Source organism: Mytilus edulis, chromosome 4 (genome assembly GCF_963676685.1).
Source record: "Mytilus edulis chromosome 4, xbMytEdul2.2, whole genome shotgun sequence".
Classification (NCBI taxonomy): domain Eukaryota; kingdom Metazoa; phylum Mollusca; class Bivalvia; order Mytilida; family Mytilidae; genus Mytilus; species Mytilus edulis.
Genome location: NC_092347.1, coordinates 7,563,361 through 7,578,570, shown reverse-complemented (window position 1 = coordinate 7,578,570; position 15,210 = coordinate 7,563,361). Strand labels below are relative to the sequence as shown.

General features: G+C 32.6%; 1 protein-coding gene across 3 annotated transcripts in view; it reads right to left on the bottom strand.

Moving 5' to 3' along the window:
* Positions 1–15,156, bottom strand: part of LOC139518882 (histone-lysine N-methyltransferase ash1-like) — a 43,138-nt gene extending 27,982 nt beyond the window's left edge. For 2 of the 3 annotated variants that reach the window (XM_071310548.1, XM_071310550.1), the window contains exons 1-5: positions 14,807–14,938; positions 13,023–13,340; positions 9,763–12,592; positions 7,021–7,684; positions 3,988–4,107 (exon numbers count right to left, since the gene is read on the bottom strand). In XM_071310548.1, coding sequence (XP_071166649.1) covers positions 3,988–4,107; positions 7,021–7,684; positions 9,763–12,592; positions 13,023–13,262 — 3,854 coding nt within the window. In that variant the 5' untranslated portion in view covers positions 13,263–13,340; positions 14,807–14,938. Of the gene's footprint in view, positions 1–3,987; positions 4,108–7,020; positions 7,685–9,762; positions 12,593–13,022; positions 13,341–14,806; positions 14,939–15,037 lie in introns of those variants that run through there. The other variant, XM_071310549.1, reaches the window with a different exon arrangement.
* Positions 15,157–15,210: the final 54 nt, after the last annotated feature.

The following is a 15,210-nucleotide window of genomic DNA, read 5'->3' as shown; positions in this document are numbered from 1 at the left end:
GTGTGGTTCGTGAGGGCATCAAAGATAACAGAAGCTACTAACTGAAGAGTTTATATTAAACTGTCATACATTATTCATTTATTTTCTTCCTTCAAGATGAGGGATTACGTTACACAATAGTTTATGTATGCCTTAGTTTCCCCCTTTTAAAGATTTGGAATTCATGTAATAAACTCTGATATCCTGGTACAAAGAATGGCAATGCAATACTGACTGATAATAATTCAAACAGACATACATTCACACACACCAAAGTATTCTTAATAATCCTTAATCTGTGTTTACATGAGTAGCATTAAAGATCTAACAATAAAACATTTCAGAGTGTTTCTACCCAGCAATGGATTGCTTTATTACAATTGACAAGGAACAACTTTAATATAATGATATAACGTTGAATATGTTAGCAACATGAACAAGAGGAAAGAGTCTTACTAGAATTCTTTCTTCATTTGACATGTCACTTTATCCTAATTAAGGACCTGCTCTTTCTTTCAACAACTCTGTTAACACTCTATTCATGAAGAGCCTCATTTAATTGGCCATTATATTAACCTTCTCTAACACAAACTCAGATAAGATGGAATTTGATGAGATTTTATTTGCCTGTCTGATACCATCAAAACAAACAAAACAAATCTGGTATAAAAGCTATCACAACAAATTAGAATCTCCCTTGGCTCAGCATCTATCAAGTCTATATAGTTATCCTAGTAATGTAATAGGCCTATAATTTCTCAATCTAATCACTGCTTAGTGTTTTCTGACATAACATTGATACAAGTGTGTTCAATTGATAGTGTGATAAATCTTCCAGTGCAAATGTAATTAATGGGCTAACTACAGACAGTGAAACTAATGCGCACTTAGCTAATTATTTTCAGTATTCCTTAAAATTGAGAGGGTGGGCTAGATTAGACAGTGTAAAAACATTATAAATAACCAATCCTTATTCTAACTTATGTAATCGCTGCATTTTAACACAATTATGCACTTTCAATGAAGCAGTGTCATCTTTCGGTTGATCATTTAAATCGATGCCACTTTTCTTTCTTACATTATTATTAAACATTAATTAAAACCTACAGGTGCAAGTTACAAGAGTACACAGTTTTATCAAAGTTATGACACTGAATCAACAAATAACTATTTAAAATTGAATTAGATTACAGAGAAAAGTTTATTTAAGTAGAAAGTCAGTAGTAACCAAAAGAACTGATTGATATGTCTATCTGATATCCTGTATAATCTTCTTACAATGAGATAGTAAACCTCTCAAATTATAACCATTTTAAAATCTTATAAACACATTCCATTTGTGGTTTTCCCACAAACAAATTTTATGAGGGGTATCGATTGTTTGCTCAAGCACATCATTTTAATAGGTAGACTTTACAAATGAAATGACAGCTTTCTCCTACCCATGTCCCTGGTCACCTGCCTTACAACTAATTTCAAACAGAACAAAGAAATATATCAGAAAATTGAATGCCAAAAATGTCAATAAGGAATATTAAAATTCATTTAAAATCGTCATATTTGCCAAAGAATTAATTGAAATTTAGCATCCATTTTCAAAAGCGTGTCAAAACATATGGCAGTTGGCCATTAGCAATAGCTTTCAAACTCAATAAAAAACAAGATGACAATAAATAGCCATGATCTGAAGGAAGAAAATCCTATAATTTAACTGTAACCTGATTCCAGTAAATTCAATTACAGCTGAACTGCAACAGTTTAAATAATCAATACAATAATATCTTTCAGGTATCCATCAGCTAATGCCATATTAAATTAAATCAAATCGTTTTTCTTTTGTCTAATCAAGATATTGACCCACAATAATGTACGCTAATTTCCTTTTTCAGTTAGAATAATTTTGTCTTCCACAATCAATGTTCACCTTTTATTGCTGGTAATAAAAAACATCCCAGCAAATCCAATACTGTTGTTGATTGCACTTTAGAATCTACCATTATAGAAATGGAAATGAACGGAATTCCCAAATGAAACATAAAATGTTTCAACTTGATCATATTAACTTCCTCTTCTGAAAATTAAACAACTTTAAGCCAAGAAATAAAATTTAGGAAGGATGTACATGCAAACTTTCCTTATCTTAATATGAATAAAGAGATATGTTGGGTTGCATTCAATTTGACAAATAAATCAATCAAAACAGTTTGTAAAGGTTTTCCAGTCTTCAACAATCGACGACTGTCCATAGAGTATGAAAAGCTGTCAATCCCACAGTCATCACGTAAGCAAAAGATGTAAAATTGCTACCACACTACAACTCAACATTATCAAGGTTCAGACTAAAAATAAATCTTTCCCTTGAAAAAAAAGCCATGAAAAGTTTTTCAAAAAGTTATCTACAAAAGAATTTGAGAAAACAGACTGATGAAGTGGAGCCTTTACTAGACCTGCTTTCAACAATGGTGGAGCCATTACTAGACCTGATTTGCACAATGATGAAGCAAGTAGCATTAGCAACAGGAAAGCACTGTTTAGTGCATTTTAGCTTAAATCAGGCAATACATTGTGGGTTTTTTTTGTACGGTCTACAATGTCAATGTCCACTTTTCTTGTGTAATCAAACTTCCAGTGCTGTGAAAACTTCTATACATTTGTATAAAGCTGAAAACCCAATGCACCAAATAATTTTTATCACATTTGATGTATAAATGGGTTTTAACCTGATAGTTTTCATGTCTTGAAATGTGTGTGCACGCTGTAGATCATACTGCTGATTCAAATAGTAGGAGTTAACTGTAGATCATACTGCTGATTTATAAAGTAGGAGTTAAATACTTGATAATTAATTCAATTACACATCTTATATTTTCACATGCATTTGGAATGTATTCTCCATCTTTTTTTTTAATATGATGTATTAGCACACAAACTACTCCACTGAGTTAATTTCTGACTTAACAAGAAAGGAAATAATCCTAGCATTTATCTTTTTAAGATCTCATATTAACAGTTGTACAACATGCAATGACTAATTCCTTTTTTCCCCACTTTTATAACTTTTTTATTTTCATATTTAATTCTATTCTATTCATTCTCCAACTAATTCCATAAATTCAGTCTATCTGCTTTAGAAAAGTCTGATGTGTCAATAGCTTTTTTATCCCAATTAAACCCAGTCTATGTCATTAATAACCATATATCCAATATATGGAGTGCACACTTATTTCAAAAAGTCAAAGCAAATTCCATGATAAAAAGATGTTAGAGGTAAAAGCAATCTCGAACTCGTCATAAGGACATTTATCAAATTAAAATTACTGATTTTTACAGTCATTTAATCATTAAATAAGGTAAATAAAACATTATTCTTGTAACTCAAAGTACAATTTTACAAGATGATCAGATTACTGGCTGTGGAAGAGGTATGCACATTGACGTCAAGGGCATTTACACCAAAATTTATCCCTCTACTTCATTGAGGTCAACTAAAATGTTCTACTTCATTGGAATTAATAATTATTGCAACAAGAAAGTCAAGAGTCATTCATGCAACAAAACACAACCAAAATAGAACACCTGGTGTGACAAGGTTTTACTTGGTAATCTCATGGTTGCCATACGAAGTTATTGCGAGAACAAAAATTTGAGAAAACATCTGCTTAATTTGAGAGGGATAGATGCTTCCTTCAGCTAGCTTAGTCTTCATAAACTTTACCTGACCAAAGAATCTGACAGTCTAATTTTGCCTCTGTCAGGCAAAGTTTTCCAGAAGCCAGAAAATATGATTGCCACATAATTTGACAAATTTGGAGAACTGGCTAGATTAGATTAAACAAGACAACTCATGCTAAATAAAATTGAGAATGGACATGGGGAATGTGTCAAAGAGACAACAAAGGCCGAAGGCCACTAATAGGTGGAAACTCCAGCACCCGGAGGAGATCTCAACACTCAATCCCTAAACAAATATGTTACTAAAACTTATTTGATATGACTATGGGTACTTACTCCTCATCCTCTTTATAGGCATTTGAATACAGTCCAGCTTTCTGGTAATTTTTCTTCTTTGGAAGCCCATCTGTTTTCTTGATTTGACTGTCCTCTTTCAATACATCAGCACTTGTAACACTGTAAATAAGATAATTACATATGTGTTTGCAGTTTAACAAATTTCTTTCCTTGTTCAGTCATATATTCAATCAGGCTTTGTTGTTTTTTTGGTAGACAAATTATCTTCTTTTAATTTCTTTTTTAATAAACTGTTGACAGAGATAACCCTTATATATATAAATTTGAAAAAAAGCAATAATCAGCTGCTGGACCATAAACCTAGGGGATAGGGTCTCGAAAATAATCACCAAAATGATAGTCATGATAGTAATGGTTTTTTTTTTTAACAAAATTTATTTCTGGATACTATCTTTTGATCATAAAAAAGCTTCTGTCCAAGTTTAGTAGAAATCCAGGATAGTTTAAAAAAGTTATTAAAATTTTAAAAACTTTAACCACAGAGTGAATGTAATGTTAATTGGCAGAAAAACTAAGTCCATTTATAAGTAAAATATTACTTCTTGATACTATCTTACATGCCTTATGATCATAAACAAGTTACTGTCCAAGTTTGGTGGAAATCCAGGATAGTTTAAGAAAGTTATATAAATTTTAAAAACTTTAACCACATTTGATGATAACACCCACGGAATGTAGGGTCGCTATATCTCGCTTTTTTGACCAAAGTCGAAGGCTCGACAAAAATCATTGGCTCACCAATTTTTCAATTTGTAAAAAGGGCATAACTCTTGAAAAGTAATGATGCCCCTCCAATTTATTTTTTGCTGTATTTTGTGGTAATAAGCATTGTGTAAAGATTTCATAACTTTGGGTTGATGCAAACTGCAGTTAGAGAATGGAAACCAATTTGGAGATCAACAAAGGTAGTACTTACAGCTGGGGCATAAAAATTCTTTCTAAAAGTTTCTTTCTCCAAAGAGAAATACTCCTTACACTGTGTATGCAGATTTGTAATTTTTATTACTTCAGCAGTATAAATTATTAATTAAGTGAAAATGATTGTCATCTATCAGTAAGAGTGGATCCAAAAGGAGAACAATAAGCTTATAGTGATGTGCTTGAGCTTTTGATTTTGTCATTTGCTGAGTGACTTTCCGCTTAGAATTTTCCTTGATATTTTTTTTTATTTCATTGCTAGCCCTATTCTGTGATTCTATTTTTACCATATAATCAATTTATTATTCTGTGATCATTGCTTAACAAAAGCATAGGAGGAAACACATCTATAAATCATTTAAATGCTCTTCCAATTTAACAATCAACTTAATAGCACAAAATGTGTAAGCTTTTCTCTCATTAATCAATAATAAGTTTATACTTTTTTCTCTATAGAAAATCAATCCAAAGCAGAAGTAAATTTAGTCGTATTTGTGATGGGAAATGAAACATCAACTTAATCAATGTGTTTGCTTGGGCAGCAGTTAATAGTTGGATCAATTTGGAATTATTCACCAACTTTTTTCCCCTTTCTTGGCTGACAAAAAGCAATAAATTAGTCTATGGAAACAATTTAAGCCACAAATTATGATTGAATTTATGAATAACAAGATTTAGTCATCAATGATGAATAATAAAGAGGAAATTTCATTAGGCCATACATTTCCAGACTCTACTACAAATCAGATCAGTTTTATATTTAACCAATGACAGTCATTGACAGTCTGACTCAAATCTTCCAATTATCTCAAATTTTATATTTATACTCTGACTCAAATGTTACAACTGTTACAAAATCTAAATACAGATCTTTTCCATTTCAACTAATGCACAAAAAAAATCTAAATGTAATATAAATCTTATACAATTTTCAATAACTGAACAAAAATGTCTTTTCACATGAAAAATAAAATCTGAAAATATTACAAATACATGAATGCATTGCCAAATGAACTGTCTAACAATGCTGACTTTCCATTTACATACCTACTTTCACTGAGTACCATATATACAAGACAACAAGGTCCTAAATCCTGACAACTTATATGTTTTTTCTTAATAATACAACAAACTTGAACTGACTTTTCAAAATGTCCTTACATTGTACAATCAGGTAATCAAACTTCATCTGCAGCTCATGATCATAAATCATGTAAATAAACCTACTTTTGTGTGTATATATATATGTAAGTGAAATTCTGAGTGCATTGGTTTCTAACCCGAAATTTTGTCATCGATGACTATCGTTTAGTAAACGTTAAGCTGCTAGAAACAAATACATTGTTTAATAAACTTTATCGACCCCGTGTAGTCAGACAGAAATAGATTACACTCACGCACTGTAAACAAACAGGTAAAAGTACGGGAAATAAATAACCAGGACTTTGTGAAAACAACACGTGCTCATAAATATTTAAACAGATGCTGAAACAAATTTATTGTTTACAGGTCTCAACGATAAACGATCAATGACTACGTGACTATTTTGCGCGTACATCGTTTATGTGAACGATGTCAACGTTGACCAAAAATGTAAGAAACAAATGGATTAAACGACTACGCGCGTAATCGTTTACATCGTTTAGGTTAGAAACAAATGCGCTCTCTATTAGTGATTACCTAACTTTAAAAGTGCCTTCCCTGGGTACTATTTAATGAGACCGCCCTATCTTGGATGGGTTTTGACTTCAGAGTGTTAGCAAAGGGTAACTTGAACAATTATGTTAAAATGAACCATTTCTCTAACTCAAAAAATTTCTGGTGTAATAATATACACTTACATATAATTATATGAAATTGGTCTTACTCTTAGTTTTCTTACAGCTTTTCTTTTGTTTAGTTGGTGCGTCAATATCAGTTTTATATCAGCTCTCTTTTTAAAGGAAAAAATCCATAAGAACCTAAATAATAAGGTCTCAAATTTTAAACATAGACCATGTAGACCAATACCACATGTGAAATGCTTTTTAGGAACCATCAACATATTTTCAGAATAGTTTTTACAATAATCTTTAACATCTTTAGACATCTTACCTGGTTTTAGCACTTCTTCGTCTTTTTTTGACTGGTTCCTCATCTCCACTATCAAGTCCTAAAATTTCATTATCCTGGTCTTTCAATGGTGGTAGGGGTTCAGACTCGGAACACACAGTTCTTATCACAGATTCAATAGTTTCATTATATGTTGTCTTATTGCACTCAGATTCATTCTCCACAATCTCAGAATTAACACATGGTAACTCAACATCATCAACAATATTATCTGACAAAATAGGTTTGATATTAAGCACTTGTGTCAGATGTTTAGTTCTTGGTCTTCCAACTTTTCTTTTCCTTACCCCACGCTTTTTAAAGAGTTTACGTTTGATTTTTGTAGCAATAACTGAAGAAGTATTGAGACTAGATTCCGCTGACAATTGTTTTGGTTTTCTACCCCTTCTCTTTGGTTGTACTGGCCCTGGTTGTCCACATTCTGAACACTTTGTTTGAGTTGTTGCCACAATAATGTTCTCCTCTTCTGGTTCTTTTGGCAAAGATAAAATAGTACTTACTTCGAGTGCTGCTTTGTTCTCAAGGACTGACTGTTCTACTATTGTAGCTTTCACCTCTTCCAATACCTTAGTCAACTTTTTGCTTTTTTCAAAGTCAGTTGAAACATGAGGAGTCACAATCGCTATTTGCTTTCCTTTATTCTTCTCTGTAAAAATGAATGAGCAAGACTCACTTTAAAGCATTTATCATCTAAATCTTAAGGTTTTTTTAATATAAAAATTTTAAGTTTTCAGTTGGACAATGTTTGTGGCATGAATAATTTGTAGAAAACAATACCAGTACATAACCATTTTTCATTTTGTCCACTTCTTTCTCAAAGAAGTTGAAATCTTGATATGGTGGATAGTTACTTTGACCAACCAACCACTTAAAAACACTTGCAAAAGTGTCAAGTCTAAATAAACATATTAAAATATACCTTTTTTTTTAAATGTGTTCTATTAAAAAGTCAAATTGAAGATTAAGAAATAGTTTTTTTGTATGTACATGTAGTTATTTAACTGTCTTCATGAAGTAAATGTGTACACACACTGACTGAGCCTTTTCTTTCCAGTAAAGATTTCTGTGAAATAATATCAGACACTGTAAACATAATTTTTTTAGGGTTACCATTACATCTAAAACAAAGCAAGAGTGCACAAGCTGAAATGTCTTTCCTAATCATGATATGAGTGAATTTATGTTGTATAAAGTAAAAGTGAAAGTTTCACTACGAATATTACATATACTTTCCTTATATTGTCTATGATAAATGTAAATGAGGTCAAAGTAAGATGAACCATGCCAGATAACATGTACACCAAATATAGTAAACTAGAGGGTCTAAAGAGCCTGTATTGCTCACCTTGGTCTAAGTTCATATCAAACAAAGGACACAGATGGATTCATGACAAAATTGTGTATTGCTGATGGTGATGTGTTTGTAGATCTTACTTTACTGAACATTCTTAGTACTTACAATTGTCTCTATCTATAATAAACTTGGCCCTTTAGATACAGAGGAAAATATTTTGTAAAAATTTACAAAAATTTACCAAATTAGTGAAAATTGTTAAAAATTGACTATAATGGGCAACAACTCCTTATGGGGTCAACTGACCATTTTGGTCATATTGACTAATTTGTAGATCTTACATTTACTTTGCTGTTTACAGCTTATCTCTATCTATAATAGTATTCAAGATAATAACCAAAAACGTCAAAATTTCTTTAAAAATTACCAATTGGGGAGCAGCAACCCAACAACCAGTTCTTCAATTCATCTGAAAATTTCAGGGCAGATAAATATTGATCTGATAAACAGTTTTACCTCATCAGATTGGCTCTAAATGCTAGAGTTATAAGCCAAAATCTACATTTTACCCCTATGTTCTATTTTTAGCCATGGCAGCCATCTTTGTCGGTTGGCCGGGTCACCACACACATTTTTTTAACAAGATATCCTAATAATGATTGTGGCTACGTTTGGTTAAATTTGACAAAATACATGTAGTTCCAGAGGAGATTACAAAAATTTACGAAAAATTGGTAAAAAATGACTACAGTATAAAGGGCAATAACTCCTTAAGGGGTCAACTGATCATTTTGCTGAATATTATTGCTGTTTACAGTAAATCTCTATCAATAATAATATTCAAGATAACCAAAAACGACAAAATTTCCTTAAAAGTACCAATTCAGGGGGCAGCAACCCAATAACGTGTTGTCTGATTCATCTGAAAATTTCAAGGTAGATAGATCTTGTTCTTATGAACAATTTTACCCCATGTCAGATTTTCTCTAAATGCTTTTGTTTCAGAGATATAAGCCAAAATCTACATTTTACCCCTATGTTCTATTTTTAGCCATGGCGCCCATCTTGGTTGGTTGGCTTGGTTATCGGACACATTTTTTAAACTAGATACAACAAGGATGTTTTTGGCCAAGTTTGGTTAAATTTGGCCCAGTAGTTTCAGAGGAGAAGATTTTTGTAAAGTTAACGACAACAGACTACGAACGCAGGATGACGACGGACGACAAGTGATGGTCATGTTGGCCTTTGGGGCAGGTGAGCTAAAAATGGCTGTAATTTCGCTTACAGTATCAGAAAAAATAACATTGACCAATGAACTATGAAAATAAGTTGAAGGTCAGATGAAACCTGCCTGACTTCAAATAGAAGTCAATTTGTTTTACATGTAATTCTTTTCTATTTTTTCATTTTAAACTTTTAATCATATTCACCTTGTCTAAATGAGACTAAAGGAACCGGATTTTTCCTTGGTCTTCCAGGCTTTTTCCTCTCTTGAGATCTAAAGCCATCTTCTTGCTCGTAGCTGGCATCACTATAACATGGGTCATCAGTGTTAAACAGTTTGTGACGTTTCTTTGGAGGCAAACACTGCTGTTTACATATTACAGAATCATCTGAGCTAGTTGGAGATTGTTCCTCTGAGAAGCTTTTCTTGCGTATTCCTTTTAACTTTTCATTTCTTATCCACTTTTCAATATAACTAAAGTCTTTATGAATGGTTTTCGATTTTTTAATTTTCTCAATTTCAAACATCATGTTTGATTTTAATTCTTTCTTTTTACTTACATTAATGATCGGTATTTTAAAAATACTGGGAAGAGGAACTTCACCTGGTTTGACACGAATAAAGTTTTTCTCGGGGTTTGATATGGCAAGCAAATGAAAATTATCAACAACATATTCCAAGTCAGAAATGAACACAGGGTCAACAATATTTTTGTGCTTTGATTTGAAATGCAATAACTTGTTACGTCTTTTAAGTTGCATTTTTCGTAGTATATTTTTCCGAGGAACAAATGTTGAACTCTGAACACTACTGGTGCTGCCATTTGATTCTAGTGAACTTCTAGATGTTCGAAGATTACTAGATTTATCTACAAGACCTAAGGAAGATTTAGGACTTGCTAGTTTAAACTTCGAGGGAAAATATACCCTATTGCATTGAAAAATGCCACTTTTTTGTGGTAGAGTGCTATAATTTTTTTTCTTCTTCCTTTTTTTATGTTTATCTTTTCTCATCATAACATGGAGTTTTGGTTTTCTTATCTTAGGCAAAGCCCTTTCCTCGTGTAAAGGAGGTTCAGAAGAAATAATGGGAACTATTGTATCTAAATCATCTTCCAAATTGAATTCATTATGATCTGCTAAACTTGGGTCTGGAAAGTTTGAAGTTACATCATTGACACTTTGCATAATATAATCCAAATCAGTTTCTTCACACAATTTTTTATAATTGTTCAAACTGTGAGACTCTTTTGTTTTTTCTTCAACAACTGGTTGAATCTTTCTTGGCCTGCCTGGAGGTCTACCGGGTTTACCTTTCTTCTTTATTTTTTCCTTATGGAAAAAACTTCCATATTTGGACTTGGCCTTTTTAATGAAACTGGTTTTTGATTTCATATGTTTTATTCGTGACTGAATATCTCCAGCACAGTGGTAAGTATATTCCTCATCATCATGCAAAACTGGTATAGTACCGAATTCTGGTGCAGAATTAAAATTGTATACGTCCATTGGGAAAAAAGACTTTTTATACTTTTTAAGATCATGCAGTTTAATCAAAGTCTTTTTGTTTGGGGATCCCTTTGGACGTCCTGGTCCTCTTTTTATTTTAAAACATGAACCTTTTGGTGGTCGACCAGGCCCTCTCTTTTTCTTTATGCCATCTAACTTGTTAAACATTATAGATTTGTTCTTAATATTTTTAGAACCTTTGGGTCTGCCTGGTCCTCTCTTTTTCACACTTCCAAAAAATGCCTTTGCTTTACTGGATATCTGTTTGGCAATGAAATTTTTAAACACTTGTGGCTTTACAAGGTCTTTTCCTAATAAGTTAGTTGTTGGAGACCGGCCCATTAAAGTCAACATTTCTGGTGTAAATTCAGGCATTTCCACTGGTAAATTTACAACCCCCTCTGATGACTTTGGTAATTCAATCTGTGTTGGCACCTTTCCCTGATTAAGCAACGTACTGCTTTTATGCAACCTTAAAAATTCAGCTTGCTTTGGAGGTCTAACCCTCCCTTTCTTTTTTCCAGGAGATGGTGAACTACTTGAAGCAGGAGATGAGGATGAATAATTAGCACCAGAGAAGAGTTCTAATGACTTTTCACTTTCTGTCCTGATATTAGAACCAGAAGATGAAGAAGAATAGGCGGGTGATACGCTTGATGTTGTTGTTGGTATGGCAGACACATCTATACCCAATCTACTGCTGTATGGCACACTACTCAGATAAACTTTATTGTTTTGATTTGATGTTAAACTAACCCTACTTTCTATAGTTTCAACACCAAAAGGTGACCCACTTACAGATTGGATACCACTGTCTGGTGATACACTTGATTGAATACTGTCAATATTGAACATCTGATCATGAACTGCTTGACTTGGCAAATGTTCATCTGCATGAACTGTGCTTTTTCTTGGTCTACCAAAACCTCTCTTTGAAACCAGAGGTACATTGGGTTTTGACTTGTTTCCTGATTTTGGTGGTCGACCAGGTCCTCGTTTTTTAACTTGCATCATTGATTCCTTCTGTGGACCATTCGAAGATGATGTTGAGAGGGCAGATATTTTTTCAAATATATTGCCATGTGAGCCTGATGTTATATGGTCTGCACTATTATCTACTGTTGTGGGACCATATTTACTGTGAATTTTCATAATACTTTTTTCCTTACTTACTGAATCAGACTGCTTGTTATCAACTGAAGAGGATCTATCAAAGACTAAACATTTTGTTTTCTCTCTTATCTTTGTTAGATCAGTTTCTGCATTGTTCACTACTTTAGAAGATAAATTTTCAACAGAAACTGCTTCAGGTCTTACTTTTTGATGATCATGTGTAGTATTTTTAATAGTTTCAGGTTTACTTGGTTCTCCTGTCTTACTACTTAAGGACTTATCAACATCTGCTGTACTGCTTGCTTCAGTCAAGGTGTTAGGCAAACCCATCGTATTGAACATCCCAGAAGCTGATGCCCCGTCCTCAACTTTTTTCTTCCTTTCATACTTAAAGTATGATGTCCTTGCAGATCCCTGAAATTTAAACATGGAATAATTTGAATAACATGTAAGATCATAACACTTTAATAAAACTAAAACAATTAAGCCTAAAGAATAATAATAATTTCCAACTATCAATGTTTTTAGAAAAAGGATGGCCATACGAAAAATAAATTAACATTGAAACTTAAGTGCAATTCAGTCTTGCTATTGTCATGTTTTATCTTGTATATCAATCATCACAATTCTTTACTGTATAACCTTTTGAAGATGATGAAGAGGGCTCTGAAATCATCTGTACACGACAAACAGATTCAATACTCTCAGAATAGTATTTTAAACGTACTAGCTCCCAATGTTACACACTACAGGAGGACATATTACTCTACGACTGACATATCATTCCATATCCAAAATTTTAAAATTTACTTTCCTGATAATAAAAAAAGTAAATTTTACTCACATCACTACTGACTGCCCCCTCGGGCAAAGTGTAATCTTCCTCGTCAGACAGTTTGAAAGATGATGCTGAACTCCTTCTCCTTGCAGATATTTTAAACTTGAACTGTGAATTATCTGACTTTGATATTGAGAACTCTGTATCTGACTGTGATGATGAATCACTATCAGAACTAGATCCTTCACTACTGGTGAGATCTTTAGTCTTTGATGCACCACCACCCTCCTGCACCACCCTATTCATCTCGCCAACAGCCCACAAAGTAGGCTGTCCTCACAGTCATAGGGCCAATATTCACAAACATTAACGTAACTCCAAATTCTGAAAAGAAAATAACAAAACACTATTAAATAACCAGTCTGCACCAAAGTTTATTTCAACTACTAGTCTCACTGTCTGTAGGCAAATATTCTGACATTTTTCTCAAGTGACTAAATAAAGTTGAGAAAAAATTTACACCGAATATAATTTTACTAGTGAGATCGTATAAAAATGTGGAATGTCAAGCTTTGTGAACCAAGTAACGTTAACATTAATTTTTGGTGCCTGACGATTAAATGTCCATTTTCTTTTAGACAATAAGAATATCGATTAATCTTGATGAATATCCTTAAATATTTTCTAAAAATGACGGTAACGAAAGTTATTTAAGACCTCTGAAGAACCACTGTATGTATATTTTGAAGAATCATGGTAAAATTTTAACCAATTTGACGCTAATAAGTAATCGAAAATGACTATTTGACGCTACCGATACAGGGCATTACTACCCTGCAATACCAATGTAAGTCCAATCCACACTTCCATTTAATAATTTATTACAAGCAGACAGCTTTGATAGGTTTGTTCAATGACCAAAACAAAAGAACTTGATACATTTTCACACAGAAAAATTAAAATAGGCTAAATCATCTTTTAAAATAGTTGATACGACATGTTAAGAACAGTGAAAATATATAATTTATTGCTAAATATAATTCTATTTATTATTCAATCATGCACATTACCCATTATCGCTATTTGTCCGCCAATACTGGACATCACAAAAGTTCCCATAAAATTTTGACATCATATTAGAAAATATCTGACTCCACAATGGAAAAGTGATTATTGTATGATGTCAAAAGTTCAAGAGGGTCAACTACTGACTGGGACATATTTCAAAATAGCGATAAGTACCGCAGTTTGAAAATGATGAGTCCAGACAGATTTTCAAGAGTCCAGGACTTATTTCACTAGTCTTGGAGATAACCCTGCTGTGTAATGTCTACTAATGACGTCATGGTAGAAAAATAGCAATTAGTTCAGCGACAGTATTTCAGTATGGACTGTGTGGCCAAAAACGAACGGACCTGATAACATTTCCATGTACGTGTAGTTTCAGTAAATTATATTTCATATTCACTTTACAGACTGATAAATCAACATTTGAATCGAGTTAAAATGTGTATCAAATCGTGCTACACGCCTGATAACACCTGGTATTTTTTATTATTTACTTTTTTCATAATTTATTTTGTGTAGATCTCGATTACAAAATCAATCTAATCATTGACAACATTCATAGTCGATTAGAAAGTGTCTGTTGTAAGGCGTTAATCTAGTTATTGAAAGGTGTTAATTACCTGTTGATTACTATTAACACCTTATCAAATGTACAGACGAAAACTTATGAAAACAAATGGTCCTACCCGCCAAAACAAGCTTCCTTTATTTCTTAAAGGACTTGAAACTTAATGATCTGACATGATTACTCATTTACTCGGACGTTCATGTGGATTTCTTACCTGCAGAGTGAATAAAATGCAATCTACATACGGAAAAATAATTAGTAAATAATACAATCAATTTGATGTAAGCCTGTATGCCATAGTATTTTATAGACAAAATGGCGTCTGCGGTCAAACGCCGTGAGGTGTGTCGAAATCAATGTATTTGTGTTTTGTTACGTTGTCAATATACACTATTTTAAAGATTTTTTTCAAATATAAGTTTTAAGTAATTTAAAAAGCACAAACCTAAATTGAAATTACGGTAAATAATCCTTTACTTCGTCTACAGATTTCCTCAGTAGGTCAAGGTAACTTGGAATCGACAATTATTTTCTTCAGATTCTCACAGGTTGTTTTGGTGCATTAATGAATATGCAAATTTCTTACCAGGAAATCAGAATAATATTTTTTTTATTACT